The sequence below is a fragment of the Corythoichthys intestinalis genome, chromosome 16, assembly GCF_030265065.1.
Source record: "Corythoichthys intestinalis isolate RoL2023-P3 chromosome 16, ASM3026506v1, whole genome shotgun sequence".
Taxonomy (NCBI): domain Eukaryota; kingdom Metazoa; phylum Chordata; class Actinopteri; order Syngnathiformes; family Syngnathidae; genus Corythoichthys; species Corythoichthys intestinalis.
Genome location: NC_080410.1, coordinates 11,952,494 through 11,978,256, shown reverse-complemented (window position 1 = coordinate 11,978,256; position 25,763 = coordinate 11,952,494). Strand labels below are relative to the sequence as shown.

General features: G+C 40.2%; 1 protein-coding gene across 1 annotated transcript; it reads left to right on the top strand.

Moving 5' to 3' along the window:
• Nucleotides 1–1,227: 1,227 nt before the first annotated feature.
• fscn1a (fascin actin-bundling protein 1a) lies at nucleotides 1,228–25,491 on the top strand. Its single transcript, XM_057817657.1, has 5 exons — nucleotides 1,228–2,246; nucleotides 14,847–15,003; nucleotides 18,746–18,867; nucleotides 20,179–20,346; nucleotides 23,795–25,491. The coding sequence occupies exons 1-5, from the start codon at nucleotides 1,406–1,408 to the stop codon at nucleotides 24,001–24,003; spliced, it is 1,497 nt and encodes a 498-aa protein (XP_057673640.1). The 5' UTR covers nucleotides 1,228–1,405; the 3' UTR covers nucleotides 24,004–25,491.
• The last annotated feature ends 272 nt before the right edge of the window (nucleotides 25,492–25,763 follow it).

The following is a 25,763-nucleotide window of genomic DNA, read 5'->3' as shown; positions in this document are numbered from 1 at the left end:
CTGAGCTCGAGCTGTTTTGCAAGGAAGAATGGGCAAGAATGTCAGTCTCTCGATGTGCAAAACTGATAGAAACATACCCCAAGCGACTTGCAGCTGTAATTGGAGCAAAAGGTGGCGCTACAAAGTATTAACGCAAGGGGGCCAAATAATATTACACGCCCCACTTTTCAGTTTTTTATTTGTTAAAAAAGTTTAAATTATCCAATAAATTTTGTTCCACTTCACGATTGTGTCCCACTTGTTGTTGATTCTTGACAAAAAATTAAAATTTTATATCTTTATGTTTGAAGCCTGAAATGTGGCGAAAGGTTGCAAGGTTCAAGGGGGCCGAATACTTTTGCAAGGCACTGTATATATATATATATATATATATATATATATATATATATATTTTTTTTTTTTAAATCATACTTTGGGGGGGAAAAGTGAGAAAAAACATGTCTTATATGTATCTCTTTCCAGTGCTAGATCTGAATAAATACATTGAGAACACACACAAAAAAATGGTGGTGGTGGGGGGGGGGTATGCGCTACTTCGCGGTTTTTCACTTATCGTGGCGGGTTCTGGTCCCTATTGACCGCGAAAAACGATGGAATACTGTACACTGTGGTCATGATGAGTCATCCAAAGTGTTTCCATACAGCTATTCAAGTCATCTAGTTTTTCACTTATCGTGGCGGGTTCTGGTCCCTATTGACCGCGAAAAACGATGGAATACTGTACACTGTGGTCATGATGAGTCATCCAAAGTGTTTCCATACAGCTATTCAAGTCATCTAGTAAAAATGTCTTTTAAAAAAAAAAATATATATATATATAAATATTTATATATATTTTTTTAGTATCGCAATATAATATCGCAATATATCGCATACCCCCAAAAAATTGCAACAATAGTTTTTTCCAATATCGTTCAGGCCTAATATACAGTATATGTGTATGTATATATATATATATATATATATTAAAAAAATACAGTCAACATCTGGGTTGGCTTAGCAGTGCAAAATATATGGGCTGTCCACAATGAAGAGACACTTTTTCACTTTTTTTTTTTTTTTTTAATATCTTTTTTAATAGTTCATCACGTGGGGAAAAAATAGCCCCTTCTGGAAATGCTGCATGAAGGTTAACTGAAAATCTTTGGCAAACTGCAGTTGTCCAAGTACCACAGGGGGCGCGGTCTTCTGATGACGTCAGGGATGCTTATATAGGCTGCAGCTGTGGCGGCGGGCTTGCGCTGATGAGGCAGGCAGAGGACCGGGGGCGCGCGTTCACGGACACACTCCTCAAACAAAGAGAAGCACGCGAGGCACCATAGCAGAACAGAGCATCCCACCCTTTAGCAGGCAGGCACCCCCCATTAAATTCCCTCTCAGTCAGAAGCGGTCCGAAGACACCACCATGACAACTAACGGCGCCACCAACGGAAGCAGCGACATGCTGCAGATCCAGTTCGGTCTCATCAACTGCGGCAACAAATACCTCACCGCCGAGACGTTCGGCTTCAAAATCAATGCCTCGGCCTCGAGCATGAAGAAGAAGCAGATTTGGACCCTGGAACAGAGCGGCGACGACTCCAGCGGCAACGTGTTCCTCCTCAAATCACATCTGGGCCGATACATTGCCACCGACAAGGACGGCAACGTGACCGGCGACAGCGAGATACCGGGCCCCGAGTGCCGCTTCGTCATCACGGCGCACGACGACGGCCGCTGGTCACTGCAGTCCGAACCCTTCGGCCGCTACCTGGGCGGAACCGAGGACCGCATCATTTGCTTCGCCCAAACCGCGTCCGTGGCGGAAAAATGGAGCGTGCACATCGCCATGCACCCGCAGGTGAACATCTTCAGCCTGACGCGTAAACGCTATGCGCACCTGAGCTCCAAGGTGGACGAGATTGCCATCGACAGGGACGTCCCGTGGGGCGTGGATTCCACCATCACGCTGGTGTTCCGAGAGCAGCGCTACCACCTGCAGACCTCAGACAACCGCTTTCTGCGGAACGACGGCGCGCTGGTGGCCACCACGGACAAGAGCACCGGCTACACGCTGGAGTTTCGCTCCGGCAAGGTGGCCTTCAGGGACTGCGGCGGCAAGTACCTGGCGCCGTCCGGGCCTTCCGGCACCATGAAGTCCGGCAAGAGTGCGCGCGTGGGCAAAGACGAGCTCTTCCAGCTGGAGCAGAGCCATCCGCAGGTGGTCCTCACCGCGGCCAACGAGAGGAACGTCTCCACCCGTCAAGGTGTGTTCTTCTTGTGTTTGCGCGTCTGTGATGCGATGGCATGTTTGACTTCCCCTCCCCCAATGTACACGAGCACACAATGGTTTGACCATCTTTGCCATTCACATGCCATCACACGGGTACACATATTTGTCAATTGCCATACACTTCCCAATACACTCGTACAACATGGATGGACAATATCATTCATTCATCCACTGATCCAAATTGTCACATGCTCCTGTATTGATATAGAAACGATCAATGCAAAGAGGGGGAAACTACAGAAAACTAAAGTCTAATTTAAACGAGGGAAAACCGATGGGTTCGCAGTTTTGCACTACTCTAATATTTGAAGAGCATTAGGTATTACATTAATATATTATTTCTATTGCTAACTGAAACTGAGACATGGACTACATACCTGCCATTTGACAACAATAGAGGTCCAATTCATTGTAAATTGGGAGGATTTGGTAAAAAAATGTTATTTAAAAACAATGAAAATGAACAAATACAGTGATTATGGCCACCAATAACAATACTAGTTGCTCAATAAGAAATGGCATTAATAAAATGGGAATTATTATTCAAAAACATAATGTATTTTAAAAACAATTATAATTAAATATTTAGTTTTTTCCCTTTTTAATCCAAAAATGAAAAAAAAAGAAACTAAGTTTTAACATTTTAAAAATAGGAGAATACTATTAACACATTGCCCCTGCCTTTAACAAGGGTAGCCATCCAATTCATTTAAACTTGGAGGATTTACTGTGAATGCTCATGTTTCAGTGCCATTGACTGTGCCAAACGTCCAATCGACTGGACGAATAAAGCAGTCAAAATGGATTTGATGTCTGCCGTCGTCAATGGTAACCAATCAGATAAACTATTAGTCGGACAGTATACAGTCACATTTAACACATTACAAATGACTAGGTATAAATATGGATAATATATATGGCAATAAATAGCAGTTTTGCTTATTATAAAAGAAAAAAAAAATCTTAAAATCAAAGCTATGGCAAGTGCCCATTTTTTGGATTAGGAGTGTGTAGTTCTCCAATTCTTGAGAACGACTGCAGTGGAAAGATTCCAACAATGGCTGCCTTTAAACCTGCTTGTCTATGTGCACATGTGCCATCATTCAGATGTAAACTACAAAGTCCCAGTAGCACAATCAGCGTTTGAGTTGGAACATTTAAGCCACAGTATTAATCCTTTACAAATACTGTATGTACCTGACTCATTTTTGGACTGATGTACATTTAATTCTGCCTAGTTTTTGTTTTTCTGCTTACCTTTAGAGCTAGCCACCTTTTTATCTTTACATACATGGATTCATATGCCATTATTGTCTTTCAAATTCAAATTGTTGCTTCAAACAATGAATATTTTGACAATACTGCCTTTGATATATGAAAGTCACCAGTATCATCATCTTTAAACATTTCATAGGTCCTTGAAGGCGCTTATCTGACACAATGTTAGCCACCCCGGGAAAGATGAGCACACTCCACATACACCATTCGGTAGTCAAAAGCTGGTCTCCTTCCTTTTTTTCCTGCTCCATCACACCTCTTGCATTATTTTGCGCGTGGTGCAGCTCCCCCACCCTCTTCATGCCATAAAACTTCTCTGCGGTGCGTAAAAGGCCAATATCAGCACCAAATACTGTTGTCATACAAATCTTTCAACTCTATCGATACTCAAAAAAATACACCATTTTCGATACTACATAAATAAAAAACCCACAAATTAATGTTAATTTGGTTGTTCTCCATTAGTGGTCATTATTTTTTATACCCCCTGCCCCTATTAAAAAAACAAACAAAAAAAAACTTGCTCAAATTAATAGGAAGTAACCCAAAATCTACAGGAAGTGACCAGAAGTGACTAAAAACTTAATAGAAAGTGACCCGAAATAAACAGGAAGTCACTAGCAAATGCCTCAAAATCAAATGGAAATAACCAAGGAAAAGACAGTGACCGGGAAATGCTCCAAATGTACCGGAAGTAACCCAAAATAAACACGAAGTAACCCGTAAGTACCCTAAAATTAACAAGTAACTGACCTAAGCCATTGACAACGATATATGCGATTCCTTTACACTGAAAGGGTTGACTGTGAATGCTCATCTTTAAGTACCATTGACAACGCCAGATGTCCAATTCATTTATACTCTGATCGCTCGCAGGTAAAATGAATTGGACATCTAGTGCCGTCAATTGAAGCCAATGAGTTAACAAGAAAAATGCAAAAATGCCCTCCCTTGCTATCGAGAGTAGTGCAAAATCAAATTCACCTCATGAAGACAGATTCTTGGTGACCATTTGTAGTGCAAAAACAAATAACTGAGCATCGATACATTTTCAGATATCGTGTACAACATTTGAGAATCAATACTTCTGACAACCCTCATACCAAGACAGCCTATGATGAACAGTCCAACAGTGGTAATGAGCATTCTTTTATATTTTGTGGAAAACAATTTAGACACTGATTTGAATCAAGCATGTGAAACTTAAATCAACTGGAAAATAATTAGCGCTGACTTAATAGAGCTGTAAAAACTCCTAGATCTATTTTGAGTCCGTGGTCAGATGAATGCACTGCTGAGGATTCTGTGCTCCCTTGTGGTTTGTATTCCTCTTTTCCGAAGAGATCCTTTTCTTTTGGCCGCTATCTCTCCGTGACACGCTGAGCCCGTGTGTCCTCTCCCTGCTGTGTTTACTTATCAATGGATCATTTATCCACTTTTTGCTCCATCAGCACTTTGTGTCCCATTTTCACAAAATGGAGGCCAAAAACTGCTTTGTGGGAATTACATGGCGGCGCTCTTTGTAGCAAGACCACTTATGCCAGAAGCTAGAGAATGGCTGTTAACGTTTCACTTGTGCATGTCGTATGATCTTGTCTTTTAATGACGATTCCGAGAGGAAGACCGTGTTCTCGATGCCACTTGGCTTAATCATTGTGACGCACATTAAAACTCCGATCGGAATTAAATGGGTTCCAGATGTTTTTGGACTTGCAGCTGCTCCTACATTCCCTCTGTGGCAGACCGGAGCCAACATGGCGGTTCAAGTGACCTGGCTTGCATTAGCGGAAGCTAGCGTTATGATGTCAGTCCCAATGCTGATTACTGGTATCTGCTGTGGTCACGACACTAAAATTTTCAACTTTAGATCGATACTCGGGGGGAAAAAAATATATATATACAATTTTCTATACGACATTTTAAAAAGTTGCTTTTCTTAATGAACTCTTTCTGTGCCATTGACGATCATAAGCCTCTAATATTGTGGTTCTTAAAAAGTACGTATATTTAAAACTCTTAAACGAGGTTATTACTAATAGACATCAAATCCATTTGAACTGGGAGGGCTGAAAGCGAATGAACAAATTAGCTGCCAAACCTCCTAGTTCAAATAGATTGGACGTCTAGTGTCAGTGGCTGCAAAGTTCACAATGAAAATGCAAAAATATCCTCCACTGCTATCAAGAGTACTGCAAAATCAAATTTACCCCATTACAATTTACAAATGTCTGGTGACCTGTGGTAAAGCAACAACAAATAAGAGTATTAATATCTGGATACAACATTTTTGTATCGATACTTTTGACACTCTTACTGATACAAAACTTCTATTTGTTGTCAACTTAACATACTTAGACAAGATATACTATAATGAATCGTACTCACTGTAATCTAGTTCATTGGTATTTTAATGCCAGTTTCCATTATTTTTTGAGATTGTCAAAATGAATTCCTGTGTATGGTAGGCGACATGTTGCAGTTAACATTGTACACAGTATTCAAACACTGAAATGTTCAACCAACACATACCGGGTTATTCCAAAACGCTGAACCGATTTCATGACTCATTGCTTCAATTCTCTAGCTTAGTCTTGGAACGAGACAGTGACCATTTGAAAGAGGACTTTTCTTGGACTTGTGACACTGTTTGGGTAGGCTTTGGCAGGACAACTGCATATGAATGAGAAGCACAATTCAGCTTGTTAACCAGCAGGACCAACAAGTGTTCAGTGACCTTAGTTTGGGAACCACTGCTTTAGAATATCCTCTTAACAGAGCAAACCGAACAACATATTACTTTACATAATCCAATGCTGTGAAGAAGCTTACCTAGCCTCTGTGGAGATAAGCCAACCCAACTCTGTACCGGTCCAAGTCTGGATTGGGTGTATGAATGTAACAGCAGTCCATCCGTTTCTTCTAATGAGTGCTTGTATCCCTCCTAATTGCTATGAAAGTACCTTCTAGATATTTAGATCATTCAATGTCTTTCATCCTTGCCAAGGAGATGGTCCCAAATTCCCAGAGACAATTTACTGACTGGGGCGCTACATTTCGACCCTGTTAGCCTTCAACTCAATGGCCTTTTTAAGTGGTATGATTGAAGGCAGAGAGCGATTAAGACCATTTCCTGGCTGCTACCATTGTTTGACCACTGCCTTGTCTTTGTATCTGGTTTTACATTGGTGTTTGTACCCTTGATGTCGTTACGATACTAAAATTCGATATCAATTCATTACACAAGAAAACGCTCAATATCATTGTCGAAACTACATAAATGGGAAAAACAGAAAAAGGGTGTTTCCACTAACGTGTATTATTTCTAGTGGAAAAAAATACTCGAATTGCCCTAAAATTAACAGGCCAAAATGACCCAAAATGTTAAAGGAAGTGACCCGAAAATCAACAGAGAGTAACAAATGAACAAAAAGTGACCAGGAAATCCCATAAAATCAACAGGAAATGAGTCAAAAAGTCAGAAAGTGACCCCGAAATTCCCCAAAATGGTACCGCAAAAACAAATAACCAAGTATTGAAACTTTTGCAATTAAATATCATATACGAATACTCATTTATTTATTTATATAGCTCTTTAGAAAAACCTGAGAGGTCCTCAAACTGCTTTACAACAAAGGAAAATATAATACATGAAGAATAAAGGGCAGGAAAGAACTACTCAATAAAATGAGGGGGGGGGGGCAAAAAACAATGCGTCACGTTGTCTTTATAACAAAAGATAAAATCCAATTACACCCCCCCCCCAAAAAAAAAAAAAAAAAGGCTACCCTAGTCAGGAGAAAAAGCTAGTCTGAAAAAGTAGGTCTTAAACCGTGTTTTAAAAGGCCTAGATTAGTGATGGTGCAGATTTCAGGGAGCAGACTATTCCACAACCTGGGGGCAGCAACCGCAAAAAATCGATCAACCCACTGTTTAAGTCTCAACCTTGGAATTTGCAGAAGAAGCTGGCCGGAAGAACGAAGAACTCTGCCAAAGTGGCGGAAGGTTAAACTCTCTGACAAGTAGTGACTAGTCTGGCCGTTAACAGAATTAAAAAACGTGAAAGTTTAAAATCAATTCTAAAATGAACTGGAAGCCAGCGGAGTGATGATAGCACAGGGTCTATATGTTCACATCTGGATGTACCAGTTAAAAATCGAGTAGCAGCATTCTGGACAAGTTGCAGACAAGAAATGGAGGACTTCAGAAGACCAACATAAAATGCATTGCTGTAGTCCAGCACTAAGCTTATAAAGGCATGAATTGCTTTTTCATAGTCATGAGGGCTAAGAAAAAGCTTTGCTTTGGCCAAGAAGTGGAGCCGGAAAAAAACTTGCTCTTACAACAGAACTAATCTTTTGACAACACTATTGCACTCTGAGTGACTTTTGAGTCACTAAATTACATAGTTTCTAAAAAGAAATGGAATATAATTGGTTACTCAAATTTGTCTGGACAATACATTAAGATTCGCTTGGAGCTACAGTGGTACCTCGACATACAATCGCTTCGACATAGGATCTTTTCGACATTCAATGTAAAATTTGACTCACCATTTGTTTCTACATCCGACGACATACTCGAAATACGACAATTTATGACAGCGCTGTAGTTTTGTTTTCCCGCAACACGGACGCACGGCAGATTTTCTTGAGAAATCAACATGTATTCCAAGAAGGTTACTGCAAGTGGTGAAAAAATGAAAACGGTGATGCTTATCATTGAAATGGAAATGATAGAAGAATATGAATGTGGTGTGCGTGTCCGTGAACTGGCTCGACAATACGGCCGTAGAATGTCTGCGATCTTGACGCTCCTCCTCCGACCTCCGTTCGCTAGTCTTTATAAGTTAAGGTGACAGTTATTATTGTATAACATCGCCAAAGAAATCACCAGCTTTGTCAGGTTTTTAATTTATTTCAGAACTTGTTCAACACAACACGCCTACAGTCCGCTGCAGTTGACGTCAACAACAGAACATTAAGAGAGAAAGTAAAATCTCTACCGCACCTATCTCAGTCACGTCAGCCACACAGTTCAGGTACAGCACGCAAAACACATCTGCCACATTAGAACCAGATTCGTTACATAATGACAGGAAATACTATCATTTTTATTGTTCAAATTTTTATTTTTGTTTTGCTATGTGTAATTGCCATTTGTAATGGTACCAGCAGTATTTATTAAGGTTTTAGTGTAGGTTTTCGGGCTGTGTAACAAATTAATGGAATTATAATATATTCTTATGGGGAAATCCTGCTCGACATATGACCATTTCAACTTAAAAACATGGTCCGGGGACGAATTATTTTTGTATGTAGAGGTACCACTGTATATTCTTACTACCATCTGTTTTATGAGGGGTCAAATGTGGCTTGTTTCTTTGTGAGGAAAACTTTGTGTCCTGAAGTAATATTGTCCAGAAGGTCAGTCCTTCCGGTCTTGACTGCATCCAACATCCATCACGATTGTAACACTGCCATAATTCATAATTTGATGTGTTTTTATTTTGGCTGCAAGTTCCAGTTGTGTTTCATTATGTTGCGTTCTACTTCGTCTGTTGCTCACTAATCCATGTTTTGAATCATGTGAGGTTTTCTTTACTGTTAGTCTGTTTTTGCCAAATGTGTCTGACATCAGTTTTCTGGCCTTCACCTCCTATGGCTGGCAGGAAACGAAACATGACACACACAATGTCCTGCACGCACACACATGAAGTGGAAAAGAGGGCATGTGATTGCTGTTATCATTTGGTTGTGTTCACTTGCTGATGCAGAATGTGTAAACTGATATGTTGCGCTCTTTCAAATGGGCTGGACGTCTACCGCAATGGCAAGCTTATGAGTAAAAGACCATCCAGTTAATGTGTTTTGAGGCTAGTGCTGCTCCATATGACGATATTAAACGAAAGTCTATCGACATTTTACATGTCAGTCGTCATTATTGCTATGAATAGACCTGTCACTAAAGTGCAAATTTTGGCCAGCAGATGGCGCACAATTTGCGCTGACTTGCTACATTTTGAGATTCCGTATCCTATAGTAGGTGTCCCTATAGCCACTCAATAGTTAACGAAGTGGCTCACCCTGCCAACTGTATGTGAGTAATGTATGCAAAACAATTTAAAATAGCAACACTTATAATCCACACAGAACAGTGACAACACAGTTTTTGTAATTATTATATTATATATTATATATATATATTTTGTAATTATTAATGGTATTATGCTATCTAAATATACAGTCAAAACCACTAGTCACAAGTATTAGCTAGCTCTTGGGCAAAAATATTTGTCACTGTGCTGCCTGTGTTTACACTAGTTTCTGGTTGCAGCAATACAGTTAACAATTGTGGCAGGTCGGTTTTAGTCCAATTCCAAAATAATGTGAGTGGGGAAAGTTTGTAATAATTGTATAATTTTTCACCAAATAATTTGAAAATGTATTATATCGTGGCATATCGGTATTATTATATAAAATGGCCCATCTCTTGATAGTTTTTCCATCTCGCACAGCATTGGTTGAGGCCATCGGTGTGTGTGGACAGCAAGAGAAGAAGCTCTGTGATATCTACTTCATTATAGGTTTGGCTTCCTGTGTGGGTGTATCTCTGCTGAAATGCCCTTCACACTCAGCATGAGTTAAAAATCAATTTCACTGTGACCTTACCATTTAATACAGGAAGGGTGTGAGTATCTAGGTGGTGCGTGTGCATTTCCCGCAGCTTGATTAGGCGTTTTAAGGCATGGCTGGCTAGATTGACCGTGCATCTGAATTAGAACAAAGGATGACAATCTGGTGGCTCCCCATTTGTGCCCCCAGCTGTCCGCCTCCTTAGTCAGGCCTGCTGAACAATAGCAGATACACACACACACCAGCAATTGAACTGGATAAAACTGTGTAGGTTCACTAAAGACCGCTGGTGCTGGCTTACTTTAATTCCTCATGTTTCACAGCCTTTGACGGTGCTAAATGTCCAATTTATTTTAACTGGGAGAGCAGGCACCGATCAAATAATTGTTGTCAACCCTTCCAGTTAAAATGGATTGGACATCTAATGCCGTCAATGGCAGCTAATGAGTTCAGCTCTTGCAAAAATTAGTTTGTGGTTTGGAAGGATTTAGCATGTGTGGGCACTTTTTTTTTTGTGGTGTGCAAATCTGGTCCAACTTCCCTGGGAACATGCATTTAAAAAATACTGATCGGTGTCAACTTATATGGATTACACACATACACGTGGACTGCCATGGCCTCTCTGGTTCATGGCTTTGTCTCTACAGGCGTCACTGTAATGTTTTGTCTATTGCATGTGCTCGGTATTTTTTTTTTGTGATATAAGCTCTCTTCAAGGCTCATTTCAATGTGTGTTTAAAGAGACAATGTCCCCACACCCAAACATGGTTCCGCTTCAGTTTTAGGTCACAGTTCACTGTACTAAAAAAACATGTTGTAGAAAAGCAGAGTCTTATTATGTATTTGCGAGGGATGGAGACTCGAGGTGTGGTTGAATGTGTCAGTAAGAGGTTAGTTTTAAAGCAAAGCATTTTTCTCAGGACAAATTTAGGTGGAAAACATTGAAGTTGGTTACTTTGATGCGTGGACAACGAAAGATGTCAGTCTTCAGTGTGACTCTTGCTTTAACTAGCTTGGACTATAGTGTGATTCTATAGTTTTAATAAATCTTGTTTCAGGCCTGTTAGTCTTTTATAAGACTCCAGATAGCTACAAATTTGTGCTGTAAGATACGATGTTATATTTCGCCAAAACGATATAAAACTTTAAACATATTAACCCCAAAAATACAGTATGCCCGTTCCTGCAATGCACATTTTGGCCAGCACATAGCACTCAATTTGCGCTTGCTATATTTTGGGATTCCGTATGCCAATATAGTACCACCGATAGACCTCAAAATGTCCTTATATCCACTCTCAGCTAATTTGCTCCCCCTGCCAACCACATTAGCGATGCATGCAAGATGATTGGAAATGGTAATACAAAATCAACAGACAACACAATTTGTTCCACTAGTCACACGCATCAGTAGATAATTAGATATTGATTCAATTGAGTCTAATATATAAACAGTATGCTTCTGTTTACACAGGATAGTTTTGGATTGCAGCACTACTTGATGCATTTAACATTTCTGGTCAGTTGAATGTAAATGTCAAAAATGAAGTGAGTGTGAAAAAAGCTGTCATAATTCTATCGTGGCATATGTTTCGAGATATTAAGTGGGCCATAAGGTGATATTTTTTTTCCATATCTTATAGCACAACTGTAGAGTGAGCCTTTATTTTTCTTTTAATTTTTGGCATACACAATTCCATCTGCGGTTTAGGTCATTGTACAAAGATCAATTAACTAGGAATTGTTGGTGCAGTTTGGAGATATTGCAGTATCGTTTGACAATTCATTGTCACATGTCCAACTAGTACTCAGATCAACTGAGGGGTAATTGATCTTGCTGAGACTAATATGGAGAAGGTGAATACTAATTATTTCAAGCTAAAAAGCCTTGGCTGCAAAACTGCTGCAATGCAATGTCTTGCAGTTGCTTTTAAATCACGGTCAACGATTCGCCTTGATCTACTCGCCTTGCCTGGCCTACTCATCAAACTAAGCTCCATCAAGGGCAAAACTGCAGTACCTCAGCTTTCTGACTCAAGGCTTCACAAATTGTACACAAGTCACAAATCTTGTGCTTTGCAGTTTCAAAAGGATTAAACACTCGATCCAGACGTGCTACTATACAAGATATCCTTTGCTACTGTGCTAAAGGAGTGCTGGGCTGAACAGGAAACTGTGAGGATAAGAACTGTTCAAAGATTAAAGGTGGAATTTGATTTATTCTTCTTCTTTTTCTCCTCCTCCTCAAACCATGCTAGTTCCAATATTCTGAGCATGTGGTTTCTATTAAGATCTTATGTTTTTCCTCTCAATCGCCTACGAGTGTGTGTTTGGGTGGACGTGCATGTGTGTATGCCTGTATATCAGCGGAAACAGTATGTCTGCAGAGGGCTCAAGTTTTGGGATTTTTTTTTTTTTTTTTTTTTGAGTGCCCAACAAACAAGAAATTAGGTTGACATGCGTTCTTCTCTTCCTCCCCCTTTCAAAAAACAAAATGTAAGCAGTAATTCTTGGCTTTTAAACGGATTACATAACTTGTACTCAGGGGAGGCAGAAGCCCATCTGGATTTTTGGTTACATTTGCCTTTTTTGGTTGGGTTAGATTTTTTATTTTGGTGCACCACTAGAATCTGCAGATAATTACGTTATTTTCTGTCAATGGGTTCATCCGACAGTTTCTGCAAACTTTTCTGGCCTCTTTTTGTGCAGGAACAAATAATTGTTCCCAATGAATTGTAGAGCAACTGGGCTGAATAAACATGTGAATACTGGGTAGAAAAAATCTTGGGTCTTCTGATATATTAGATGTTTTAGTGTTTGGTTTTAGGCATGTGCCTGTAGGATATTCTTACGGTATGATAACCTTAAGCCAAAATATCACGGTATTGCAATTACATCTCTAAAATGTGTTGCTTTGCGATATCTGGGTTAAAAATAAAAAAAAAAATCCCATTTAACAGGATTTTTAATTTTCAAAACATATTGGCAAATTGGAACATAAGTATAATTTTAAGTTTAAAAAAATATATATTTTTTAAAATTCAAAATAAAATTAAAATAAATGCAGTCCTTTACATGAGCCTCAAGCCAGAGCTCCTTATTACCATCACAACAAAAATAATTGAATTATTTTCCATTAACAGCACGTACTGTATGTATGACTCGGATCATGTTTACATTATACACGCTTTCTCAACACAGACAGTTGCCAGAGAGAAAAAAAAAACAAGTTTTATCACCGCTAGACACACAAAACACGCTCGAGCCAACTCTCGTAGATGGTGGGAAACGTTTATCACAGTGTTTAGTACTTTTAATTATCCATAAATGCGAAATCATATTGAAGGTATCGCCTCCTCAGCAGCCACCATCTGCAAACATGTTTTACATGTCAGTTGGCCTTCCTCCTCTAAGCTGGGGCCGTCTAACTTTTCTGTAGCCGAAGTATTCCCATACCAGCAATTTTGTTTTCTTCAATGGGGGGGGAAAGTTCAGGAGTTTCACCTCCTCCAGCCATCGTGTAGCACAGCTGACTCATTGACACTGAGCAACAACCTGTGGTGGATTGTTGAACCTTAAAGCTGCAAGTGAGGAATTTCTCCATGCATTTTTGGGACATAAAAAATGGCTAATACCTTAGAGACGGTATGACAGAAAATGTTTACGGTTTTGAAACCTTGATGTTTTCATACCACGGTATACCTTGAAACCGGTAATCAGCACATGTCTATTTGGTACAATAATGTTGGAGGATCTGTATTCTATTTTGACTGGAAGGCGGTAAATGAACAATTGCAGCCAGTCCTCCCAGTTTAAATGAATTGGATGTGTAGCGCCAATCAATGGCAGCCAACGAGTTAACAAGGAAATTGCAAAAATATTCTCCATTACTAACAAGAGTAGTGCAAAATCGAATTTAGCACAGGACAACAAATTTTTGGTGACCTGTGATAATGCAAAAAAAAAAAAAAAAAAAATCCCACTTTTAATAACCCTACTAGCTTCATAACAGTGAAAAATCAGGAAAAAGTGGTATGTTTGGTTTTAAAGGAAAACGGAGTGGGTAGTTTCTGGCCATCAACAGTTAAAGGTCACCAATACAACACTGTCATTGTTGTTCAGCTTTTTTTACACTTTCACTTGAAGCTAGCGGAATGTTCCATTTTAATATAGCGACTGGTGGGCCTCTTAAAAAAACAAGAAAGATGGAAAAATGAGCCCAGAGCATCCAAGAGGGAGTCATGCATATTTAAAAAGAGCACATGATTACATTAGCTTACTCAAATACCCATTTCTATCTGTACACATTTACTCAATAGGCCACAACATTCCATGTTTCTATCTCTATCAGGGCCTCTGGCTAACAGTCAACTATGACCTCATAATACACAATAGCATGTATTGTGCTCTATGAACTGTGCATAGACTTGTATGTGTGTACAGTTGTGTATGATATCTGCTAGACTGACATTGTTTACTTCTCTGTAGCTCATTTAGGACTGATGTGATGTTAATGAGGTCAAAAGCTCTGTGTGTGCATGCGGTTAAAATCCTTTGCTAATCCAAGCGGTCTGTTGCTCATTTGCGATGTCTGACCCCGCCAGATGATTTGCATGTATGTATCTGGATCGTCTCCCCTTAACCATATCTATGTGTGCCCCCAGGTATGGACCTGTCAGCCAATCAAGATGAGGAAGGAGACCAAGAAGTCTTCCAAGTGGAGATCTGCCGCGAAAACAGGAAGTGCGCGTTCCGCACCGCCGCTGGGAAATACTGGACACTCACTGCCAACGGAGGCCTGCAGTGCACAGCCTCCACCAAGTATGTGTGACGTACCAATCACACCTCTTTTAATGTGTCCCAGCTCTCAGGGCTTGGGGAGGATATTTGAGAGATGGATAGTCCATCACTAGTTTGTTTGTAGTAGGGTTGTCCAAAGTATCGAAGTACTGAAATGTTGTATGCGGATGTGATATTTGATTACAAATGTATCGATATTTAGCTGCTTTCGCGTGACCACATTTCACTATGAATTTGTTGTCATGGGTAATGGAGGATAATGGCTGTCATTGACTGTGCTCAACGTCCAATCTATTTGAAGTGGGAGGGCTGGCAGCGAATAAACATTCATTCACTTCAAATGGATTAGATGTCAACTAGTTACATGGCCGTGATAGACCCTAACCCATTTGTTCATTCGCCCCTCCCAGTCAAAATGAATTGGACGTTTACCGCTGTAATCACAATGCAAGATGAGCGTTCACAGCCAATCTTCCCAGTTTAAATGAAATGGATGTCATTGTCAATGACAGGCAATTATTTAATTTTGGGTCACTTCCTTGGTAATTTCAAGGAACTCATAGGTCACTTTCAGTACATTTTGGGGCATTTCTGGGTCATTCTCATGGTGCATTCCCAGCTAACTTCCTGCACTTTTTGGGGTCACATCATTTTTTTTGTTTTAGGGGGAGGGTGCAACAATAATGACTTACAAATGGATAAACACTGAGTTGAAAATGAAATTAAAATTTATGTAGTACAAAAAATGTATTGAGTATCAATATCGAGTTAAATTTTTGTCTCGTCACAACAGTAGTTCTAGCTGGTTATAAGATATACTTGGGGGCCCTGTGTTGCTGCGTGCATTTGTGTGTTTGTGGTGTTTGGGGTCATTTGTGGGTGCAGGGGTCAAGGCTTTGGCATGGTGACGGGAACTGAATGCATTTGTGTGCAGCCTCAACTTGTGCAAAGTGATTTTCTTTCATGTCTCACCAAGTGCTTGCTGTCAACCTTTGACCCTAATCCTGTGTGTCTGGGTACCGTCTCCTGGGGTTCCATTAAAAAAAAAAAAAAACATTGTCACCATTCTGGTCTAAAGATTGCATTTTAAAAAATAATTAGTGAACCAAAACCACCCCGAATCAGGAGTCGTATAGCCAAGACTGCAAGAAAATGTAACGAATTTCTGTAAGTGTAGTACATTAAAACCTCCATTTGTAATTAAATTGATCCAACTCTGTAGTTACTACATAAATAAGGATTCATATTTGGAAGGATTTAACAGGTTTAACAAGGGGTGTGACAATATATCGATATGATGGTATATCGGGATACTCTGTATCCCAAAGGGTTATCGATATGCTTCCACCAAGAATTGATATATCGTTTTATGAAAGTGTCACTATTTAATGAAGGAAGAACCACTAGGTTACAACTGAATTTTTCAGCTAAAAAAGTGTTGACTAGTGATGTAAAATGCTTTTTGCAACCAATCCCGATAACCAATCATTTCCTCCTCTTTCCAGCTTATAACAGATGTCAAGCCAATAATTCTATTAAGATATATATAAAATTGTAAGTTGTACACAAGCGCAAATGCTACTGTACAATAATAGAATTTATTTATACATCAAATGTGAACAAGTAGTAAATTCCAACATCTTAACAATGACAGGATGTCTGACAATGTGTTATGGTAAGCTTTTGGCAATGACTATTTTCAAAGTAAATATTGATTTGCACAAAAACCTTTAAAGGTAAGCCATTCTTAACAAAGAATAAGATTAAACTTGAAATGATCATCTAACCACTGGGCCGTCATGCTAAACATGCTTACCTGTACTTGACTGACATCACTTGTCCAAATGTCGGTGGTGAAACTGATGTGATCAGCATGTTTTTCACAAAGAATAGTGAACACGTGCTTAGCCAAGAGATCATATAAGGCAGGAAAACACGTATCCAAAAAGTAGGGGCAGCTCGGTATCGGGGCTCCAGATGCTATAAAAGCAGCCGAAACCCCATGTCCTCCACTACTCTAAATGGCTGATCACCGAAGGCTATAAACTGCACTATTTTTTTCATCCAGAGCTTTGGCTCTCGGGTCACTTCAGTTAAAACGTCTCTGCTTGTCAAAAGCGTCTGAGAGTCAAAAGTCCCGTAGCTTTTAGTTTAAGGCACCACTATTAGCTTTAACCTTCACGCAAGCGGCAGCTTCATATTCGTTCCACAAATCTTTGTGATGCAGCTTTAAATGGCTGATCAGGTTAGTGGTGTTGAATAAGGACACTTTCTTTCCGCCTCATTGAACTTCTGCAGCGCATGTTTTACAGATGGCGAGAGCGTTATGTTTCACACACGGAAAATTAAACCCACACTGGTGATGACAGAGCCACCATGTTATCCTACTGCTTCAGTCATGTCATGTGACGCGTCACTGATGCAACAGGGGCGTCAGGGAGGAGGCGTTGAGGCACCGGCGCAGAATTGGACAAAACTGTATCGGTTACGCACATTTAGTGGCTAAATAAAGTATATAATCTTCGGATTGCATTATGAGTTTTAAATGAGGATTATCTGTGTGATGTCGTAATTGCCATTATCGGCCGATAATTATCGGTAACCGATATTATCGTGCATCTTTACTATTAACGCATTGGCTGCCATTGAGGGTAATCGACGTCCAATCCATTTGCAGTGGGAGGTATGGCAGTGAATGAATGTTCATCGTCCATCATGGTCAATGGCAGCCAATGAGTTAGACTTGTATACATGAATGTTGCAATAATATAGTGTTGTATTTATTTAGACAACTGTTGCACTGAAATATTCTTATTGGCTGTACGTAGGTTTTTGTCGGACTGTAAAGTACAAAAAAAATAAAAATTCTTTAATAGTTATATCGTAAAATATCATATATTTCCTAAACCACGTATCGATAATTGTTGCATCTCCATTTCATGAGATCGCGTTATCGTGAGCCTTAAATCACAAATCGAATCAGTTATCCAGGCGTTCCTGCCCCTAGCTTTAATGTGAATGATTGTCAGGAGAATTGTCAAGGGGGAATAAAAAAAAATAACTGACCAAAGGATAATCTCTCAGAATAATTGAGAAATCTAGCAATTAGTGCTTTCCGTTGGTGCTATGGAGCAACGTTTTCATTCAAATGTAAGCATATGTGGGCATACGTCCATATAGTGCCGCCAAAGTTGTTAATTGGCAAGAAAAGTCTGTTTGTGTGTGTGTGGAAGTTACGAATGGACGCATTTTTACTAAAACACTACCTGTAGTGTCAGTTTTATGCTGGCACTCAAACGTTCCAGTTAGACTGAAAGGAGTCCTCCTCCAATTTATTTTTTATTATTTCAAAGGTTTTGAGTTACAAAATTAAAAGGGGAGGTCGGCGTTCTCGAACACTTTGACTCCAGAGGTCAACAAAACAATCACTTATCTCAAATGCGTCGGCTCGCGATAAGACGAACCTCATTTGGCCGCATTCCATTACTGCACTCTGGAGCTTCTATTCTTCAGACACCTTAAAACCACATTTAATTTCCTCACTTTGTTTCAAATCTCAGACCGCAACTTGGATATGAAATACAGGTCTGGTATGTGAAATCTACACCAAAATGGATTATTCCGTGCCAAGATGCTTTGAAATCTAGCAGCCTTTCAGTTCAAGCAGTTCTGTAACAGCTGAGTTTGTTTACACTTGTCGCCCAAATGTGTGACCATCCTACCTTCCTCATATCTCACGCCTTTTTAATTTGTCTGTCTGCAGGTCAGCTAATTGCTACTTTGACATCGAGTGGCGTGGGAAGAGGCTGACTCTGCGGGCCGCCAATGGGAAATATGTCGCCGCCAAGAAAAACGGCCAGCTCGCAGCCACCATTGACTCTGCTGGTGAATAGAGTTGCCAAAAGTATCGAAACTCAAATGTTGTATCCGGATATGAGATTTGATTGCAAAAGTATCGATACTCAGTTACAGTATTTGTTTTTGCACAGGTCACCAGAAATTTGTTATGGGGTGAATTACTCTTGATGATAATGGAGGGTATTTAAACATTGGCTACCATAGACGTCCTATTCATTTTGAATGTGAGGGGCGAAAGAGCATTACTTTCCTTGTGAAATTGGCAAATATTGGCCATGATTTTCACATTAATCTGAACTCAAGATGATGACTTGGTTGTCAGATGAAGCCTTTCAACACACGGGTGTTTTCAAAAGGATTTTGCAGTCCCAAAATATACACTGCCTGGAATATTGAATCGATGAGCTCGGTAGCTGTTGCGTTTGATGCTGATGTGTCAGTGTTTGATTTTGTAGCAATCTTGGCTATTATTAGAAACCATGTCTCCATTCCACATTGGAGATTTTATGCTTCTGTTGCCAAGATCAGAACTGTGCCACAAATAACTCCCGGGAAGTAACTTAAAGGGTTGTCAAGAATATTTCTAGTGAAATGTATCCGGATACGATATTTGCTCAGGTATGAAATTTGTTGCTATGGTGTAAATTGGGAATTGTAATACTCTTAATAGTACAGTATAGGTAATGGTGGATATATATTTGAATTTTCTTTTGTTAACAAATCTGCTACCAATGCTGGGACCAGACGTCAATCTGACTGGAACATGAACATCATTCGCCCTTCCCAGTCAAAATGAATTGGACGTCTTGTGCCGTCAATGGTAGTGAAAGATAAGCATTCACAGCCAGTCCTCCTCCTGTAGTTTAAATGAATTGGATGTCAATTGTTGTCAAAGGCAGACAATGAGTTAATTTTGGGTCGCTTCCTTGTTAATTCTAAGATCCTTATGGGTTACTATGGCTAGCATCCAGTACATTTTGGGGCATTTCCTATTGATTTCAGGGCATTTACGGGTGACTGCCTATCGATTTTGGGACACTTGTCACTGTTATTTTTTGGGCTGTCCAAGATTTTTTTTTTTTTTTTTTTAACCAATGATAATGACCACCAATGGAGAAACACTGAAAGAGTTGATGGGGAAAAAAAACAAACTTTCCATTTTTTATTTATGTAGTATAAAAAAAATAGTATTGATTATAGAGTATTAAAAAATAGTATTGATTATAGAGTATTTTTCTGAGAATCGATATCGAAGTAGTGGTATCGTAGTATTGTACAGTAGTAACTTGTATTACTGTGGTAAAAAAAATAATAAAGCAAAAACATTTACCCCTTCAGGAGAGTCCGAGGAGTTTCTCATGAAGCTGATCAACCGCCCCATCATTGTCCTGCGCGGTGAGCACGGCTTCATCGGTTGCAGAAAGGTGACCGGAACCCTGGACTCCAATCGTTCCTCCTACGATTACTTCACGCTGGAGTTCAGAGATGGAGCCTACAGCCTGCAAGGTCAGTCAGGGTCACGTTGACACCCATGTGTGAATACTGAACTGTACTGTAACATGCTGTGCAGCTGGCAGAGAGGCATTGTCGTTGGACCTCTTGCAGGCATGAGAGGGATTACGTCTTTTGTTCATCAAGCTTGTTGTGGATTGACAAAAAAAAGGGATTTGATGTGGCTAATTATCTCCACCAAAGGCGGATGATTTTTGCTTTGTTGGCTGGATTATGCAAAAATGCTGTAATTTATGGGGCGGGGAGGCTTGAGGCTAAAGTAGAATTTAATCAACTTTAGTGTGGAAATATGGATAGTTTTTGCTTGAGGTGCAAAATGGGGGCTTTAACAGGCACATTCAACATTTACAGACTGTTCTAAAGTTGGTACCGAAGACCTTTAACCCTTGATAGAGCAAGTTACTGTTTTTGGTCATATTTGTGTATATATATATATATATATATATATATATATATATTATAAAATCTTATTTATCATATTCTACCTTCAATTCAGACTATTTTGGCTAATATCACATTGGGTTTCAGTGGAGCAGAAACTTTGCTCCCCTCCCTCTTTATGAATTGGAAGATGGTGTACACAATATAGTGATGCAGTGGTACCTCTACTAACAAAAGTAATTGGTTCTGGAGGTAGTTTCGTAACCTAAAAAAATTCTGTAAGTAGAGACTCGTTTTGCATGTAAATGCCCTAAACCCTTTCAAGCCCCCCCAAAGTTCAGACATAAATCTTTTCTAATGCATAAAAATGCATCAAAACATGGAACAAATGCATGTTACAATTAGGCTAGGTTCATACCGCAGATCTTATTGTGCAAATCAGTTTTTTTCGTGTTTTTCCGACTCGAGTGAGGAATTAAATTGATGTCTGAATGGGAAAAGTCGCATAAAAGTGGACTTTCTCAAATCCGATCTAGGTCACTTAAGTATGTGGTTAAAATCCGATCTGGGCCAGATTTTTCCAGAATGCGGGTGCGGTCTGAACTCTCATGTCCTCAAAATTCAGAATTCATGCAGCAATTACATCAGCAAAGAGCGAGAGAGACAGGGCGCTACGGTAGCGGTGCAGCTGTGCATTAGTGTTGGCGCATAGCTTGAACACGGCTTTTGGGGAAGGGGCGGGCTTGACAACTCATAAAGAAAATAAAATGGGTTGAGAATAAGCCTGAGAATGCAGTTTTCTCTCTGCCCCAAATGACCAATATTTCAAAATTGCTTACACGGCCAAGAGTCAGGGCAAACTGTCCGTATGCGTGTGTGTCGTGCACGGACAGTGTGTGCATGCTATCAATTCATATAAACTTTGAATATTAGACTAAACAGGAATTATTTATGTCATTTGTGTCCTCTTTTTGGAAATCGAAATATGATCACCCTTGAATGACATTGAGCCAGCGTGTGTGGTCGTTTGTTTTGAAGCTCAGTTGGTGGTCAGTTTGCTCAGCGCATCTCGGACTGCAAATTTGTGCGCATGCGAGAAACTTGAACGGACTCAATGGACAAAGGCAGTCTGAATGGGCACGCCAAAAAAAAGTATGACAAAAAATTGGAATTGTGCATTAAGACCTGCGGTATGAACCTAGCCTTAAATTATTGCACAATAAACATAAAATCTGAGTTGTGTGTAAATGATTTTAAAAAAGTCGATACTCATGTAAAGCTGTCGGAACACGAGGGGCGAATGAAGAGGACGCTAGGATAGGCACATATGCTGGTTCTTCTAAAGATTTGCGTATTGTGATAAAGTTAATTATTTTTTGTAATGTACTGATCAACATTACTTTCATTAGACAACATTAGACTTTCATATATTTTAGATTCATTACACACAACTGAAGTAGTACAAGCCTTTTATTGTTTTAATATTGGTGATTTTGGCAAAAAAAGTCAAGAAAAAACGAATATCCCCATCTCAAAAATTTAGCATATCATGAAAAGGTACTCTAAAGAAGCTACTAACCTAATCATCTAAATCAACGAATTAACTCCAAACCCCTGCGAAAGATTCCTGAGGCTTTTAAAAACTCCCAGCCTGGTTCATCACTCAAAACCGCAATCATGGGCAAGACTGCCGACCGGACTGCTGTCCAGAAGGCAATCATTGACACCCTCAAGCAAGAGGCTAAGACACAGAAAGAAATTTCTGAGCGAAGGCTGTTCCCAGAGTGCTGTATCAAGGCACCTCAGTGGGAAGTCTGTGGGAAGGAAAAAGTGTGGCAGGAAATGCTGCACAACCAGAAGAGGTGACCGCACCCTGAGAAAGATTGTGGAGAAGGGCCGATTCCAGACCTTGGGGGACCTGCAGAAACAGTGGACTGAGTCTGGAGTAGAAACATCCATAGCCACCGTGCACAGGCGTGTGCTGGAAATGGGCTACAGGTGCCGCATTCCCCAGGTCAAGCCACTTTTGAACCTGAAACTGCGGCAGAAGCACCTGACCTGGGCTGCAGAGAAGCAGCACTGGACTGTTGCTTAGTGGTCCAAAGTACTTTTTTCAGATGAAAGGAAATTTTGCATGTCATTCGGAAATCAAGGTGCCAGAGTTTGGAGGAAGACTGGGGAGAAGGAAATGCCAAAATGCTTGAAATCCAGTGTCAAGTACCCACAGTCAGTGATGGTCTGGGGTGCCATATCAGCTGCTGGTGTTGGTCTACTGTGTTTTATCAAGGGCAGGGTCAATACAGCTAGCTATCAGGAGATTTTGGAGCACTTCATGCTTCCATCTGCTGAAAAGCTTTATGGAGATGAAGATTTCATTTTTCAGCACGACCTGGCACCTGCTCACAGTGCGAAAACCTAAATGGTTTACCGACCATGGCATTACTGTGCTCAATTGGCCTGACAACTCTCCTGACCTGAGCCCCATAGAGAATCTGTGGGATATTGTGAAGAGGAAGTTGAGAGACACCAACCCAACACTGTGGATGAGCTTAAGGGCGCTATCGAAGATCCTTTTGGTATTGGTCGGATGAAATATGCTAACTTTTTGAGATGGGGATTTTTGTTTTTTCTTGATTTTTTTGCAAAATCATCAATATTAAAACAATAAAAGGCTTAAACTACTTCAGTTGTTTGTAATGAATCTAAAATATATGAAAATCTAGTGTTTATCAGTACATTACAGAAAATAATTAACTTTACCACAATATGCTAATTTTTTTGAGAAGGACTAGTACATACAATAGAACAGATATAAGTATGTTACGTTCTGTAAACTCTGGGAGTGCGAGTACCAGCCATGCTTTATTTTTGCCTTTTGTATCCTGAAATTTATTTCGTAACAAGAGGCAATATTTTCCCATTGAAGTGTTTTAACCTGAAAATTCTGTATGTTTAGATGTTTGTAAGTAGAGGTACCACTGTATTTTTTTCTCCTTGTAATTAATTTTTTTTTTTTTTTTTTTGCCTGACCCTCATCTTGGCATGCCTCCTGTGTGCGCAGACTCCACCGGCAAGTACTGGATGATCGGGAACGAGCAGGCAGTGGTTAGCAGCAGCGACACACCCGTCGACTTCTTCTTTGAGTTCTGCGACTACAACAAGCTTGCTATTCGCCACGCCGGCGACGGCAAGTATCTCCGCGGCGACCACGCCGGCGTACTGAAGGCCAACGCGGATGACCTGGAGACCGCCACACAGTGGGAGTATTGAGCGGGTGGGGCACACTCGCCGCAACGCGGCACCCACCCTGCCAAATGTCTACTTGTCCCCCACCCGTCCTTGTATACGACGTCTTGTATGACTTTATATTGTGAACTGCACAGAAAAGAGGAAGGATGGTAGAGGAAGGTGATTCTCTGCCTCCCAGTCCTTCCTTTCTATCCCTCCCTTTCCCAGCTGCCCACCGCTGTTGCCATAGTTACCACGGGGCTGTGCACATTTTCTCTTGCTCCTACTCTGGTTCGCTGCTCCCCAATCAATGCTCATCCCTTCCTTGCCTTGGAACCGATCGGTCTTTCTATTCGTCTTTATTGTATTTTGCTGTTCTTCTACTCAAAAACCTCCAAAAAATAGATCTTCTTTCAAAACTGAGGGTTTGTTAAACTGGCTGGAGTAGAAAGATTTGTTTGTCTGGAAACTTCTATCAAAACCAGATACACGTGTTTTCCCGGCCTGTCCATTGATGTACGGCCTTCTCCTTAATATGAAAACTTGTAAACTAGCTTCCTGTGTTGTCCTCAACTTGTTTCCCCATTGGTCAGTGGGGAGTCTGATTGTTCGGGTCCAAACAGGATGTAGGAAATAAATGTCCCTCTTTATTGTCTCCAGATCAGTTGAAAAATAGCAAAACACTTGAATCCATCTCGCCAATAATAAAAAAACAAAGGAAGCAACATTTTGGGCTTGGAGGGATGTATATGTTAAAGGCACAGACATTATCATGGCTACAGTAAGGAAGCCCAGAAATGAATATTTGAAAGCTGCTTTATGGATCAGATGAGCACAACATGAGTGTAAACCAAGCCTCGACATTTAAACTGGATTCAACCATCGCGTTGTCTCGCACAAAACTGATACAACTGGACCGTGGTGCTACTAATGTATGTGCTGATAATATAGATTGTTTTTTTTCCCCCTGCAACCAAACCCAGTGAAGCATCTCATCCTTCACAAAGCACTCGAGAGCCTTGTCATTAACCAGATCTGCTGCTTGCGTTCTTTTCCGTTTCAACTTTGACCAATGTCACGTCTGCCTTTTTAACTCACTGGCTGCCACTGACAGCGATAGGCGTCCAATCCATTTGAAGTGGGAGGATGGCAGCGAATGAACGTCCGTCCACCCTCCCACTTCAAACGAATTGGACGTCTACTAGTGGTAAACTCGACGAACGTTTTTTTTTTTCTTTTAAGGGTTAACAATCTCAAACGGTGCACTTATCCTCAGAGATGCTGTCTCCATGGTAACCAAGGCTAAGACAAACGGATGTGAAATGGCAAATATGTGGTAATGACTGTGCCTTATGCTTATGTTTTGGGCAGTAGGAAATTAGATGGGTTAAAAAAAATCCACATTTTTGCTTTGTATAACTGGAACTTCCTTTTGTATTATTTTTGTATAATTTGTTTGATATTGTGGATTCATCTCTCGTGCCATTGGTTCACCTGAAATCCAACAGCCAATAAAACTGGGATTTGGAACTGTGTTTTGTGCTTTGTTGATACTGGAGCACATGTACACGCACGCATACATTTAAAAATAATCAGTTAAAAGTTTAATACATTGATGCTAATCCTGAATAGCTTCTGTAATCCTCCAAGTAACGTGTAGACACAATATAGAGATGTTACGCCACTCGGTCTAATTTTATATATTCTAGCCAGGGGTGAAAGTGGGCCAGAACTGTCAGGAACGCAGTTCCTGTATAAGATTCAGGGCCGGAACACAGTTCCGGTACACAGCGCGTTGATTC

What these genes read in the sequence shown, in the direction of transcription:
- fscn1a (XM_057817657.1), top strand. Translation starts at nt 1,406, where the DNA reads ATGACAACTAACGGCGCCACCAACGGAAGCAGCGACATGCTGCAGATC. An exon ending in CAGTGCACAGCCTCCACCAA is followed by an intron (nt 15,004 to 18,745) that starts GTATGTGTGACG and finishes GTCTGTCTGCAG; the next exon opens with GTCAGCTAATTGCTACTTTG. An exon ending in AGCCACCATTGACTCTGCTG is followed by an intron (nt 18,868 to 20,178) that starts GTGAATAGAGTT and finishes TTACCCCTTCAG; the next exon opens with GAGAGTCCGAGGAGTTTCTC.